We start from the raw sequence: 15,439 nt of genomic DNA, 5'->3' as shown, positions 1-15,439 counted from the left end.
TTGGAAGCTTTTGCCGGTTTAAACTTGCCACACTCTATGGTACCAAATCAACAGGTCAGACGTGCAATTAACTCCTTCAAAACCAAAACGGCACAGGAACTGTTTCATCTAAGAAGAGTAAAAAACAGAATGTACATACAAGCACGCCGTCAACTCCTTCAAATCATTCTGAAGATCAAGTTTTCAAAACACCCAAACTTGAACATGGACGGTGGTTAAGTTTTTAAACATGTTTTAATATGAGTTCTGAACACTTGTTTATTCATTTATTATTATTATTATCGTTATTATTATTATTATTATTATTATTATCATTATCGTTTTTTTAACATGATATTTATTATGTGTGATGTTGTGTTAAAAAGTACAATAATAAAAGAGTCTATGTATGAATTTTTAAAATTTGTTTGAATGTTTTATTAAAAGAAATCAAGCATGGGACATAAACATATCACCTGTTTCTACACACTGAATACATTTTAATGCATTTTCATTACATGGGGTTTGCTTTATTTTTTTCACAAATGCTGACACCATTTTGTCGTTTTTAATACAATCACCAGTATACAATCTCAACACATAATCATAATCAAACCCTTTCGCCATGTTGTAGAGGAAGAATACACAATGCTGTCCACATGTGTCTGATGAGTAATCTTGGACTTGGACAGTCGAGTGTTGGACCTCCTTAGAATTCTGAGTTAAAAAAATTTTGATAAATGATGGAAAAAGAGGATGCTCCGGCTTGTTGCCAAAGCTGTCAAAAAAACATCCAACGCCATCTTCGTTGATGTAGATGGCTAGCCAATGCTGGCCCGGAAGTCCAGATATATCTGTGTTTATAATAACTGATACTGGTAGTTTCCTTAGAGCCGTTTTTGGTAGATAATCACATGGGATCACGCCAAGAAAATGAACATTGCAGGAAAGTTTATCCATGATAGAAGTGAGTTGCACGGTGTTCATTTCTTATGTGCTAATAATAATCAACCAGAACCTGTCGCCGATTTGAAACTTCAATTAGACTGTCAAAGACAGAATAAATTAATAACGTAACAGTACGGGGCAGAGCTTGTCTAAAACGGGCTTCTAGTCTAATATTTCCACTCTTGATAAGCGACGCATGCTGACTGCACTCTTCGTCCGGTGTAAAGTTAAATGCGTACAGTGTATACCCATGCAAAAATTCCTCCCTATCAAAAGACAGAGGCTGGTTTTTAAGATGTCTTCCGGAAGCCAATGCTAACTTGTAAAACTCCCGCACTGCAGAACCGTTTTCATATTCAGGTTGCAAAGGCTTTGCTGGGTACTGCTGCCCATCCACATAAACAGCTAGAAATTCAAGATCATAGTTTTTAAACGCAAATGGATTTTTATTATATGATCCTGTAAATGCATCATTATCAACCATCGCTATAACCATAGATTTTGGCAGTGTCCCTAAGAACAGATTTTCTTGATTGCAGACACGGGATCCCGCCGGTACTGAGAACGTCTTCATACAAATGCGGTCAATCGGATATTTGGCAGTTGTTGTAAGCAGCGCTTGTGCATGACCCAATCTCACTCCAGGTGCCACAGACACTTTTTTTACAAACAACGATGCAGACAGAATGTTTAGTTTATAAGCCGTGGCATTGTTCCTCATTAAACAGAACTCATCTTTACCTCTGGTCAAACGAACTCAGATGTCCAAAGCATGTAGTAGAAGTTTGGATTGAAAGAATATATCACTATGGATAGGAGAAAGCAGTTCAACCACATTACTAGCATTAGTAAAGGCTGATCGCTTTGTCAGACCGCGATTTCCCCCAGCAGGGTCTGCTGCGTCCATATGCCCCGCAGTGTCTTTGTAAAAGAGGCCTGCTGAGAAATTTGTTTCAAGGGTGTCTTTGCCATAGTTGGTAAGACAATCTATTATGCAGCGATACGGATATGTGCTTGAACTCTGTGATATAAGGCGATCCCCAAGTGACACATCCACTTGTGAAAATATTGTGGCCCCAGGGTAGTTAATGAGGCCTACTGGGTCCCCATCTGCGATATCAGTCCCATCAGGATTGGTGATCTTGAGGCGCAAAAACAGAAGTGTGTTGTTTAGGTCAACGTAATCCTCACCAGCCCCCGCAATAAAAAACTCCAGAGGTGTTGAGTCAGATATTGCTGATAGTGGCGGCACCTCAATATAAGTATTTCTTTCGATCGAAGTTTGGGTTGGTGGGATTGCGAACAGATCCAGCTCTGTTTTTAAACATTCTTCAGACATGTTATGAATAAGAGACATGTTTTTAAAATATTGTATTAACAGTTCTCTTTACTCTTTTTGTTGCAGTGTGTTTTGCTGTCCCCTTGCGCTTGCGTTTTACAACTGGCGTTTTCTTCTGAGCGCTTTTTGTTTTCTTCGGTGTCTGGCCACTCCTCCGTACCCCTGGCGGTCTAGAAGCTCTTTTGCGAGCCATCACCATTAGACCGGACCCATCTTGAGTATTGTTGTTGTTAAAAGATCTCGATATTGTATTGCTAACAACATCGCTTAATATATTTTTCGCAGCTGATTTAAGATGCGGTTTGGCTATACTAAATCCACGTTTTAGCAGTGGTATAGCCATTCTAAAAAAACCCTGAAAAAGGCCACCCAAACCAGACCCATACATAACTCCGCCCCCCGCATAGCCGGGGAGCCCACTGCCTGCCTGATTCTGGTAGTATGCTACATACCGCATGGGATCTGCATTTAGATTATTGTGATAAACCATATTCTAACCGGATATTAAAAAATGCAATGTTTCACAGGTCTGAAGTGAAGTTTAACACACACCTTCCCGTAACTAAATCGCACGTCTTGATTTTGGTCATCTTTCACTTGTATGCTTATATCGGTGATGGATGATTTATTAACCGGTACGTAATGCGGTCTGTCGTATCTAACACTAATGATTTTGTTATTCTCACCATCTATATGTACACACCTTAATAGTGGTACGTGGTGATCTCCGACTGATTGATATTCTATTATATCAGTGTATATAAACATGGTGTAGAAGCCCCCATTTATATCAGCTTGAAAGGGGGCGTATGTTGCAGGTGTGAACACAACACTACGGTCTTCATCACTTTGGTTATTAGTTTCTATAGCCACCCCTGGTTTTAATCCTAAAATAACAGCCAATTTCCCATAAAACGTCAACGATGTCTTCGGGGACCCTTTCAGAAACACCTTGTTTTTAACATGATCAAAACCCAATCTCACGTGTGTTGGAAGATTCGCATTGATCTCTCTGATCAAAAAAACAATGTCGTCATAATAACCAGCCTTTAATCTTTGTAGTACATTTGAAATTTTTTTATCTCTGATGATGAAAATCTCAGCTTCTTTGTCTTCAGCAGGGTATTCTGGGAGGGCATCCCCTCTATTTGCAGGGGTTGTTTCATCATAGTTGATGATGAATGCAGCGTCTCCCTCATTAAAAGTATACCAATTCCTAGGATATTCAAATTCGATCAACCCGACCTCCCATTCTCCTTTTAAGTTTAGAGTTCTTGCCAGTCTGGTTGTATAACTAGATATAGTGTTTTCTGGATAAGCAGCTAGCGACGCATTGCAGGGGAGCGTAACATAAAACCCGCCCTCAGCCATGGTTGGATTTAGACTAATGCATACAACCTATGCGTGAATTTGTTTTATGGTGTTTGTACATCAACCAACTCTTTCTGATCAACCCATGATGCAAATTTAGCTGGCCATCCGAGCCACTGTACCAACAGTAGTGTTTTACGACCCTTCCTCTTCTTATCTAAAATTTTTTCAACTTTAAACGCTTTGTCTTTACTCACAATTATTTTTTGTAACTCTTCCGCATAAAATACGCCATCGATAACGTCGCCGTCATAATCGCACAGTTTGTAAACAGGAGGATCACGTGGGATACAGTTCGTAATAGTGAAAAACTCATGCGTATAGTTTTCTTCATACCCTTTTGCAAAAGGTCCTCTTACTTTAGAAATTCTTACCACATCACCAATTTTGTATTTAAATACCGGCTTGACAGGTCTGTTTATACTGTCACCGTATAGATTATGTAACACAAGAGCCTCGTTTTCTTTACACACATCAATGGGCCTCATCTTGATACTTCTGTGATAACTAGCATTGTATCCTTGTGTGATGTCTTGAAGTATATCGATGTAACGTTTGGAGTTTGTAGCTGTTAAATATCGCCACATTCTGCATTTCAATGTTCTATTAAATCTCTCGACAACACACGCCTTTAATTCAGTTGGTGTTGTAAAATGCGTGATGTTATATTTTTTCATCAGATTTTGAAAGTGTTTATTGTAAAATTCTTTCCCCTTATCTGTCTGCAGCCTCAACGGTGTTCGACCCTCATTCAGTATAGATTCAAAAGCTTTAGCAACCTCTACACCGCTCTTGTTTTTTAACACGCGTGTCCATGCATATTTACTAAACAGATCGATACATGTCAATAGAAAATTATTGTTGTCATTCTCCTTGGAATATGCCGTCATATCAACCAGATCAGCCTGGAATTGCAAATCAAGGCCAAAGACAAAGACACGATTCCTTTTGTATTTCACAGGCGCTGTTCTGTGTAGCGTGTACGCATCCTCACCAGCGAGCCAGTCTGAAACCTGCTTATTGGATAAACGAACACCTGTTTCTTTTAAAACAGCATCTTTTAAGCGTTTTTTACCACCTAAAGAACCAGGGTTAGATGGTGTGTAATAAACCTTTTTCATTTCTTCAGACATATTGTCACATCAGGCTCCACAAAAAGAATGACACACTTCGTTTAAGTGAATAGGATATTTATTTCTCAAACAATAAAAGAAAACACCAACATCATACATCGTCGATATAGTGTAGAAATTTTATACACATTACAGTGTTTTTCTCAAGGATGTAATCAACCAGTGTATCAATGATTTCACAAACATCAGTCTGATCATCTCTTGACAGCATGACCACACATAAATCTGTCACATATGTACACAGACACAAAATATCGGCTACTCTAATACAACTCCCACATTCAGTCATCAGGTCTAAAATTTTTCTGATAGACACGCAAATTGGTTCACCAGTGTTAACACACATACGCATCATATCAGTCCACTCGTTTGACACTAATCTTACAACACGCATTTGTTTCTTGAGGTTTGTAATGCGTCTGGCATCAACACCACATCCGTTTATATTGATAGATACACATCCATGATCATTAATGATGTTATACAACAAATTGGTCATTTCACATCTAATGCGTCTTTTAAGTAGACACTTTGCCAGACCGGTAGCGAAGCATGTGTTGCCCATGGTGGTGTTACACACTATCAACTTGGACAAAGCCTTTCCAGCTGTCCACAGCGTCATTGACAATCTGTTCACTGTTATCGTCCACAACTTTTTCTCTGACTTCACGAAGTTTTTCCACAATGTATACCTCGTCACGCAAATCATGCAAAATAGCATCAACAGAACCCTGAATCCTCTGGGGGTGCACTCTTATACCACAACGGTTCAGTGCTTGGGCGACGATGTGTTTAAGCTCCGGTTTAAGCAGATTGCGGGACAGTTCCTCAAAGTACGCATCGAAGAAATACGGTCCAGGTTCAAACAAACAGGAATGTCTGATTTGACTTGGGTGGTTTACTTCACAACCCGCACAGAGTTCTTTAAGTTTTTTGTTGATGAGATGTTCCAGGAGGACGACAACAGTAGCCTTTATAATTTTGAACCTATCGGTACGGATACATCCGTCTGTGTAGTCCGCTCCGGCATAGGCCGCTGCTCCAGCTATTGACCCGGTGTTGCCGTATGGTGTTGTAAGGAAGGTCAGATTGTGATACCCCAGATCCATGCAGAATTTATCCAACCAGCTGTTGTCACATGTTTGTGGGTGGGGCTCCAATGGTATAGCATTGTCGTCAGACATGGTCACGTCAGTTTTCGCAGTGTTGTTGCAGTAGACAGGTGTAGATTCTTGAGACACAGCGTTTTCATCAGGCATCACTACATCAGTTTCCGCAGTGTTGTAGCAGTAGACAGTCGTAGATTCTTGAGACATGGTGGCTGAATGTTGTGAGCGTACAGATTTTTTTGCAGGCGTATTTAATGGCTGTAATATGTAGGTGGACTTAAGAGGCGGTCTTCAGCATTGGTAATGCCCCACTCAGGGTGAAACAATTTCACCTTAACGGAAGTGTAACGATCATACATGTCACACCATCTAAACATCTTGTCAATACAGGTAAAAATGTTGTCAAGCATACGTACATCTTTCCACTGAAACAAAAACCTCATGTCGTAGTGCATATGATGCTCAGACTCTGGGATGGGCCATGTACCCTCGTGGAGTTTTGTCTTATCGTTGCAGCAAAAAATATAAACACAATCCTCCGGTAGCTTTTTACTATGATCGCCAACCACTCGAAATCTTGTGTTGGGTGTCACACCATCCCACTCTGCGATGTACAACGGATCATCACCACAGTCATTCAAATCTCTCCAAATGTTAATTGAAAAACATAAACCAGTCTTTCGCAGGGAAGATCAAACAAGGGTCTTGCGAGATAAAATCATCTCCAACATCCCCAGTATAAAGTATCACAACACGTGCCACCTTGTCAAACGCATATTGTCCCACACGATCACCAGACATTACGAAATCACACTTCACAAAATCCACATCTTCGTGAAGAAACTTTGTCAAACTAACATTTTGCTTTTTCCTAGGTGCAAACGTCAGTTCTTCCCTCATTTCAACAGGACCCCTTGTTGGTGAAACACACATGACACTTCTAGAGGTTTTAGGAGTTCTCTGAGCTGCCATTGTAACAGGAATGTTGCAGAATATCTTCTGTGTTCGATAGTGTAACTCCCCACTAAAAGCTTATTTAAATAACAAAATTAGGATGTAGGTAGTGACGCAGGTGTGAAAATTCACAACAGCTTGGGGAAGTCACTGGTATAGGAAGTCACATAGCCACGTCACAATGTAACACCATGGGTCATATATATTACCTGACATATGGCATGACATCTGACATCTGACAACTGTCAGTCTGAGAATTATGAGGGTGCAATAAATCATATGCAAAAGTCATAAATCATTCAAAAAGTGACACTAGGTATATGTTAACACTACTCCACTGAAAACTGATAAAAGAATACATATTATACAGACACTTAATATTTAGTGATATTAGATGATTAGATAATTGCATCTGATAGATTATAATTTCAATAAAACATTTGAAATTGGTTTGTAAAAGCTGTTTTTATGCATGTTTGGCATGAGTTTTTGTTGCATTTACACTGTTTTTACCAGCAGGTGTCACCAGCGTGTCGTGTTTCGAACGCTTTGAAACAGTGAATCATTTTGAGAAGCAACTTGGTTCAATTGATTCAATTGCTTCTTTCTCCCATCACTAGTTTTTGCAGAAAACAAAGTTAGGCTGACCAGTCATTTTAAAGTTTTAAGCTGTTTTTCCTTGCCATCTCCAAATAATTTTCACAACTAGAACATTTTTTATATATTTTTTTAAATGCTTTTAACTTGATGATTAATAGCCTAAATGTAGTAAATTTGCTCATCTTGGCACAAGCCCGGTTTAGTCAAACAGTCATTTTCAAACATACATTTTCTGCTGTGTAGAAGATATCAAACTCAAAAATACTTGTTGAATGATTAAGCTACAATGAAATGTTTAATGTCTTTAGTCTTTATTGTGTGACATAGACATCAGTCATGTGACCAGACCCACCACAAGATCTATAAACTATAATGAAATGCAAAGCAATTTTAACAGAGATAGTCATAAATTGAAACATTAAAATGGGCAAATAATATTCTCTAAAGTAAATGTATGTGTAACTGTAACTGAACATGTGCATGAACAGTTGTAAAGATTACAAAGCGTTACAGAAATGCCAATATAAGCTGCATGCATTACAGTATTTCACAATTGCTAAAACACATTTCTTGAAACCATCACTCATTTTCTCAAAACATTAAACACAAATCCAATCTTCAAACTAATTTCACAAAACCTCTGACTCTTATGGCAAAATCAAACAAAGCTTTCAGATCACACACACATTAAGCAAAATATAAACACATACAGATCATTCATTAGACACTACATTAAAAAATGGAAAACACAACATCCAGAACATGAGGTTACAGAAAAAAAAGTATATTGTAACACAGTAAACACATTTTGCCATTACATAAAATGTATAGAAATCACAAGTAATGTGAATTTAAAGTATACTGTATGCACTGCAAGTACAGTATTATATTCAATATTATATAGTATTGAATGTCTGTATATTCAGCACTTACACACTGCAAACATACAGCAGTCTAAATGCAAATGACTAAAAGGTCAAAGAAAACTCTAAATGAAAAGCATAATACAGTACACACAAAAAAAAAGTCAGTGAGAGATTCATTCTGCTTCAGCATCACCTCTTCATGTTGGGTCCAGCCTAAATCACGTCAAGTCACCTTTATTTCAATTGCAATTTATACTACACAGATACTAGTCTAGTCAAGTCTAGTCTAGTCTAGTCTAGTCTAGTCTAGTATAGTATAGTATAGTATAGTCAAAGCAGCTTTACAGTGATAACAGGTACATGATGATCAGTAATGCAAAGAGGGTTCATTTTGGCTGTACGGCTCTAAAAGAAAATAGTGTCATTGTTCAGCTGAAGTCAGTTCAGTGTTGATTCACTTACATTGTAAAGACCATCAATTATTATGTAAATGACTGTAATTATTTTCCTCTATAAAGCAGTTCTGCAGAAAACAGAGATGTCATCATCTAGGCTAGCTTAGTTCAGTTCTCATCCTATAATGTCAGTACTGTCAGATCAATAATATTGTTGAATATTATTGAATATTGTTGAGGACATTTTCCACATCACAGGCAATGTCGTCTCTTGCCAGGCAAAGGGACAAACCTGTGCCGGATCCAGCCTTGACAGCCTTGTCTCCACACCCCTTGCTCTTTCTCCTCATCATCCTCTTACACATACTCTTCCTCCTCTACTTTTCAGATTGTTTCCATCTATTGTTGGTATCATCATTCAGCACCTGTGTCACCTGTGCACTCTGAACTGACCTATATTTTATAAAGTTGATTTGATCACATCATTAGAAATAAGTGTGAATAATTTTGAGTCATTGTGTTTAAAGGATGACAACTGTGTTGTAGTTGTGTTTAACTTTTGCCACATGTATTTACCATTTTGCAACACAGTGCAGAATGTGTTTTAGTGAGTAAGAATGTGTTTAGAGTTTTGCAAAAAGAGTGGATGAGATTTGCAAACAGTGTCTTAACTACCTGAACTTGTTTACGGTTTTGCCTACAAAGTGACTGATTCGACAAATGGGTTTAGGCCTCTGAGCATTGGGTTCAGAGAATGGGGTTTAGTGTTTTAGCAATTGTGAAATACTGTAATATGTGTATGCCTTATGAAGAGCGTTTAGCATCAGATCTCTGTCTGTCACTCAGTGATGGCTGCTCTGGTCGAGCCCTCAGGATTGATCCTCCTCAGCTTCGCCATGATAAACTTGTACTGCTCAATCCTTTCAGCCTCTGAGAATGAAGACGGATTGATCTCCAGGAATTTATATGCAGTCCTAGACTGAATGCTGAAGATGACCTGTGCTCTCTGACAGCATTCACCAAATGTCTTCCAGTCCTGAAAGATTAAAGACAGCCTTGAACTTTGGAATGACATTGCTGAGTTTAATGGGAGATCAGAAACCTCTCAGATTTCATCAAAAATATTTTTTTTATATTCTGAAGATGAATGAACAGGTGTGGAATGACATGAGAGTGAGTAACTTATCTAAACTCAACTACCTTACTAACTATTAATAAGCAGGAGTTTGAAGCAATATTTAATAGTGAGAATTGGACCCTAATCTAAAGTGTGGCCCAACTTTCACCAGAAGCATTTACTCAACGTCTAACTAACCAGTTTTGCATCTTCAATGGACTGTATAAACTCCTCCTTCATGTCTTCCAGATCTTCAAACAGTACATCCCCAACAAAGGTCTTGTCTTTCAGTGTCTCCAGCATAACAGCCACTTTCTTCCAGAACTTTTTAAGATCAACCAGATTTTGTTGGATTCGATCAAGACACGTCTGGACTTCCTTCAGGTGGACAGGATCGGGAATCGCACCTGAACAAACAACATACAACAGATTCTGATTCACGAGAGATCATTGGGAGCCTTCAGGCTGTGATGAACATGTAAACAGCATGATGTGCACACTGATGCATTTACTGTACGTTTATAATGATCATTTTAAAAGCACAGAGAGACTCTCACCCTGTTGTATTTTGCAGTTGGCCAACTTCAGCTGAAGATCAGTCCGTTGGATTTTGATGTTCCACTCTTTGTTTCTCAGACTGTCCTTTTCAGAGACGAGACGGTTCAGTTTGGCTTGTTTAGCAAGAATAGCAGCATCATTATAGCGTTGATTAAATCTGAACAAGCCCCATAAAAAAGAATATCGGTAATTCTATTATTTATGATCAGATAATGCAGCTCTTGGGTGCTTTTTTCAATTCTTTTCTCAATTTCATTCATATCGCTGACATTTATCTTCAGATCCGTTTCAAGCTTGGCCAAAGCATCCTCCAGAGCCTTCATCTCGACAGTGTGTTCCTTTATTTTTTCTTTAGTCGTGTTCTGTTCTTCATAAACATCACTGGTGCATGTTGCCACACTTTGGGCTCGTTGATCATACCTGAAAAATAGGGTGCATGTACAGTGATATAGTCTGGATTTCACAAGCACAACAACACAGACAGTTTTCTCTAAGAAGACCTATTATGTGCTTTTACACAGTCTTGATGTTGTTTTGGGCTCTACTAGAAGAGGTTTTCATGTTTGAATGCTCATTAGAGTTAGTTCACCCCAAAATGAAAATTCTGTCATTAATTACTCATGTCGATCCAAACTTGTTAGATTTTCATTCATCTTCGGAACACAAATGAAGATCTTTTCTTGTCCTTCCATTCACTGCCTTTGCAACTTGATCTTTGACGCTTCAAAAAGTTCATAAAGAGATCAGAAAACTAATATATATAATTCAAGTGGTTTAGTACAAATTTTCTGAAGAGACTCTGTCACTTTTTATCATGAAAAGATTTAATTTAGGCTTTTATTCACGTGTAAACATTGATAAGCTCAAACTAACCTAAGAAAATAATTTGTTTTCTTGTACTGACAAGAAGTTTGTTTGTTTTTTTTTGTGAAATGCTAAACTTCATCAATGCTTTCACCTCGTCACCTCTGATGATGTCATTGATCCATGTTCTGGCTTTCTCCAGGTAGATCACAGCCAGTTTGGGTTTGTTCTTCTCAACAGCTTTTATCAGTATTGGGAACAGCGAGGTGACCAGGTTGGAACTCGTGCCGACACACTACAAGAAAACAAGGATAATTAATCTACAAGATTAAAGTTTCATACAAGCGACAATCTTCTGTCCTCTCTCTTGAAACCAACACGGAAGTGACAAACTGCAATTCATTGACTGGCCACTAGAGTAGAGACATAGACCCCCCACATTAAAAAAACTTTAAAAGCTGCAAAAAAAAAATAAAAAATGTTTACAGACTGACTGTTAGGGGGGTGAATTTTTTCATTAAGTACAACTCATTAATTATATTAACCCTTAAAGTTCTGCATAATTAAGGGTGGGGCCACTTGAGTGACAGATGGAATGTTGCTGCTGTCACTACTAGCTGTCTGTTAGCCGTCACGTCACCTTAGCTAATTCCAGCTGCTGAACTTGGCATCTCTGTCGGGTTTGTGTTTTTTTCAGGATTATTTCTGACAATTATGAAATAATATGGCTTTCTGTGCAGTTAATGGTACGTCTGTGTACACATGATCGTCTTGGCATTGGCTAAAAGTTTTGTCCGTCAGATTTATGCTGCATTCACTCCACCTCGTATTTACCGAAATCTTGAGATGACAACACTTTTTACAAACTAGAATCTCGTAACTACAGGAATTACGAGGCCGCGTGAACGCACCTTAACTACATTGACAATGGCTGGAGATTATGCCTCTTAAAACACCACAAAATCTGCGACGGATTAGAATTTATCTCGTGATCGCTACTTCATTACAAGTGTATGAATTCCTGTTTTGATTTTACATGTTGTCATTTGCACACCCGACACAAATTACAATATTACTGTTGCTGGAGCATCTAAATCATAAAACAAACAAAGTAGATTGACATTAAACCCTTAGAACTTTCAAATGATGTATAATTTGTTATCTTTATTAATATTTATGTAGTATCTAAGATAGATAGATAGCTCCTTGAGCTAACTTGATCACATCAAGCAAGGTGGGCGTGGTTTCAGCAACCAGGCACCTCAGCTCCACCCACATCCCGCCTCTTTACCCATTTTCGGTTATCAGGGAGTGACGCACTGATAAGATGCTCTTCAGAAATTTGTGCTACGTCCATGATTTATACAGTCTATGCTTTCATATAAAAACCATAAAAAAAAAACTTTGGCACAGTGCACTAGTATATATGAAAGCTTATTTCTACCTCAGAATAAAAATGTATGTACTTGCAACTTTTTAAACACAATTCTGACACTTTTTTCTCACAGTTGTTTATGTCTCACAATTTAGTTTTTTTTTTTTTTCTTTCAAATTTTTATACCTGACCGCATACGCATGCAGAATCCTAAGGAAAAAAGTCTGAATTTTGAGAAAAATTATGAATTAGTATGATGAAATGATGATGAATTAGTCTCACCTTCAGCAGAACAGCCTCAGTGGTTCTAAACAGCATCTGTGTTTCAATAGCTTGTTCTCTGATCTTACGCTCCAGCTTTGGGAAGCTTCCCAGACACAATAATGACAGATGATAGAGGAGAGCCGTTCGCTCCGCAGATGGAAGAAGCTCCTGGATGAACTCTGGACTCCATGAGGATTCACTGATGACAAGCTCTGATACACCAAACCGAACATTATTGATGTTCAAAAACCTCTGGGGTTCAATTAATGGGTGAAATATGTCATAATATTTATCAATATATTTGTGCCAGTCTTGGTTCCTCACAGAGTTTCTTGCTCAAATAAAATTAAAGAGGTGTGTGAACTCTCAAGTATGATGTCTGACACTCTAATATGCTCTGGCCCCCTCCCTGTTCGCCAGGGTGACGAGATACGAAAGAAGCCAGGCATAGGATAGCCATCACTGGTGGTGAGCCAGAACCTTACTTCATAACTCATACCGAGAAGGATATGTCTGTGTAAACATCTTCATCGTCAGTCAGGAACCTGGGTGTGCTCTTTGATACCAAACTTTCATTTGAAAGCCACATTTTTAGCATCTGTAAAACTGCATTTAAATTTAAAATTTGCTGTTACTCATTCAGTTGGAGTTCACATAACTTTTAGTGGATGGATTCATATCACAGTATGCGTGCAGTCTGTTGCATTTAGTGTAGTGTATAAAAACTGGTTGTCCTTGCTGTTGGTCAACTTTGAGGTCTTGAGTTGCATTGATACAACAAAATGTTCTGTGTGAAATCATGGAACTGAAATCACACACCATATTACAGCTTCTTCTATAATTATGAAATGCATGTGAAACAGAACTGCTATTTCAAGAAATATGAATAAGTTTGAAATGAAAAGTGTCTCACCTGTGGAATTGGCCATGTTTTTTTTTTTTAATTGAGCGTAGACTGGAAATGCGTCCAACTGTAAGGTCTCTAAAAATATGACAAGATATGATGTTAGTAGAATCAACAATGTTTAAGGGTGGATTTACAATCCTCTTCTCTTATGTTATATAATCAGTATGTAATCAGATAAATAGTCTTTTTTTATTTATTACATCTCTTTAGATAATGTTACTATCTTATTTTTAAACTTTCAGTTTTAGCTAAGATCATCACAGAACTATCACTGGTCGTTATAAATGATCCTATTGGTCCAACACAAAAATTATTTATGGATCTGCCTAAGGCATTTGATTCAGTGAATCACAAATAGCTGCTGAACAAAACTTTTGGTTTCGTTGAAGGTCGTTAATCAGGTTTTCTTGAGATAACTTCAGGTGTTCCCCAGGGTTCCATTTTGGGACCTGTTTTATTTTCTATTTTTATAAAAGAAGTTGAAAAGGACATTCAAGCTAAAAAAAGTGCACTTGCAGATAAAATAATATACTTAAACTTAAAGGCCAATTTAGTTTTAAAAATGTCTAATAAATTTTGACTTAAACATACATTTTAATAAATTATTATCATTAAGTTTTTGCAGTGCTTTAAGGAAGTACACTTATTTTGATGTTTTGACTAATACACTGAATCATGTAAAATAATAGATTTTAATTCCAACTTAAGTGTGTTGTCCAAAATGTGTTTAGTCTTTAATATATAATGTGTCTCAATGCTCTAGAAGTGTTCTAAACTTCAATACACAATACACTTATACAGTACACACCAGTACAAATTATTGTTGAAATTTTCATCACCATCTTCTTCTCTATGAACTCAAATACAAAGTTTTCTACATAATATTTGACATAGTGTCATTTATGAGAGGAGTACTGTATTTAATGTATTGTACTGTACTTTACTTTTATCTGTGTACAGAATACTTTCAATGTCATCATGCTGTTTAAATGGTGACTACACTTTTACTTTAATAAGACTGGTTAATTTTCATAATGCTATAGCATACTTAGGATAGCCACTACAAAGTATATTTAAAATAAATTGTGAATAGAAAGTATAATACACTTACGGTATATTCTGTGTTCTCCTGAAAGACTTCAGCTTTCTTACACTTACAGACAGCGGTATTTATGCCTCAAAGCAGATATCACGTGATGATGTGAAGAATCAGGGATGTATTATGACTTGCAAAGTTCCTGGTGCCAAATTTCCTCCCAAACACACCATTCCTATTTCCATTGTTTCCCTTAAAGCTGCAATATGTAAAATGTTTGCAGTAAAATATCCAAAAACCACTAGGCCAATGTTATATGTTTTGTTGAGTTTTTATTTATTATTATTATTTGTTATTTTTTATAACTATTTTTAAATCATGAGAAAATTGCTATTTTAACCAGGGATCCGGGACGTGTGAGGGAGTCGCATCATACCCAGGAAACACATTTACGTTGTGGCAACATCTGTGGCACGTTGCATTTGTACTATGGCAACATCGCTGTTGTCACATTGTTCTGGGCACATCATTGTAAGATCCCACAGGGTTGTAGCAACGTTTTTGCACAACACTGAGCAACTGCGATACGACGTTCGACAACCTGTTTCCCAGGTCTTCTCAAATTAGTAGAAATTAGAATTTAGTCTTCTCAAAAGGTCCTGTGCACATGATCTCAAAATGGTA

The 15,439-nt window shown here is 37.6% G+C and overlaps 1 protein-coding gene across 1 annotated transcript; it reads right to left on the bottom strand.

Moving 5' to 3' along the window:
- Positions 1 to 9,461: 9,461 nt before the first annotated feature.
- Positions 9,462 to 13,309, bottom strand: LOC125258533. The gene is made up of 6 exons (XM_048175521.1): positions 13,246 to 13,309; positions 12,831 to 13,147; positions 11,311 to 11,468; positions 10,369 to 10,526; positions 10,010 to 10,218; positions 9,462 to 9,730 (listed from the first exon to the last, which is right to left on the bottom strand). Exons 1-6 carry the CDS (start codon positions 13,307 to 13,309, stop codon positions 9,533 to 9,535), a joined length of 1,104 nt encoding a protein of 367 aa, XP_048031478.1. The 3' UTR covers positions 9,462 to 9,532.
- Positions 13,310 to 15,439: the final 2,130 nt, after the last annotated feature.

Source organism: Megalobrama amblycephala, linkage group LG22 (genome assembly GCF_018812025.1).
Source record: "Megalobrama amblycephala isolate DHTTF-2021 linkage group LG22, ASM1881202v1, whole genome shotgun sequence".
In the NCBI taxonomy this organism is placed as follows: domain Eukaryota; kingdom Metazoa; phylum Chordata; class Actinopteri; order Cypriniformes; family Xenocyprididae; genus Megalobrama; species Megalobrama amblycephala.
Note: the sequence above shows the minus strand (reverse complement) of the source record. Positions and strands in the feature narration are given on the sequence as shown.

Bases quoted from the DNA above. Each gene is read 5' to 3' on its own strand.
- LOC125258533 (XM_048175521.1), bottom strand. From the start codon at position 13,309: ATGAGTTATGAAGTAAGGTTCTGGCTCACCACCAGTGATGGCTATCCT. The intron at 11,469-12,830 runs GTGAGACTAATT...GTTTTCTTGTAG, and splicing joins CTGAGGCTGTTCTGCTGAAG to TGTGTCGGCACGAGTTCCAA. The intron at 9,731-10,009 runs GTTAGTTAGACG...TTAATCTTTCAG, and splicing joins CCATTGAAGATGCAAAACTG to GACTGGAAGACATTTGGTGA.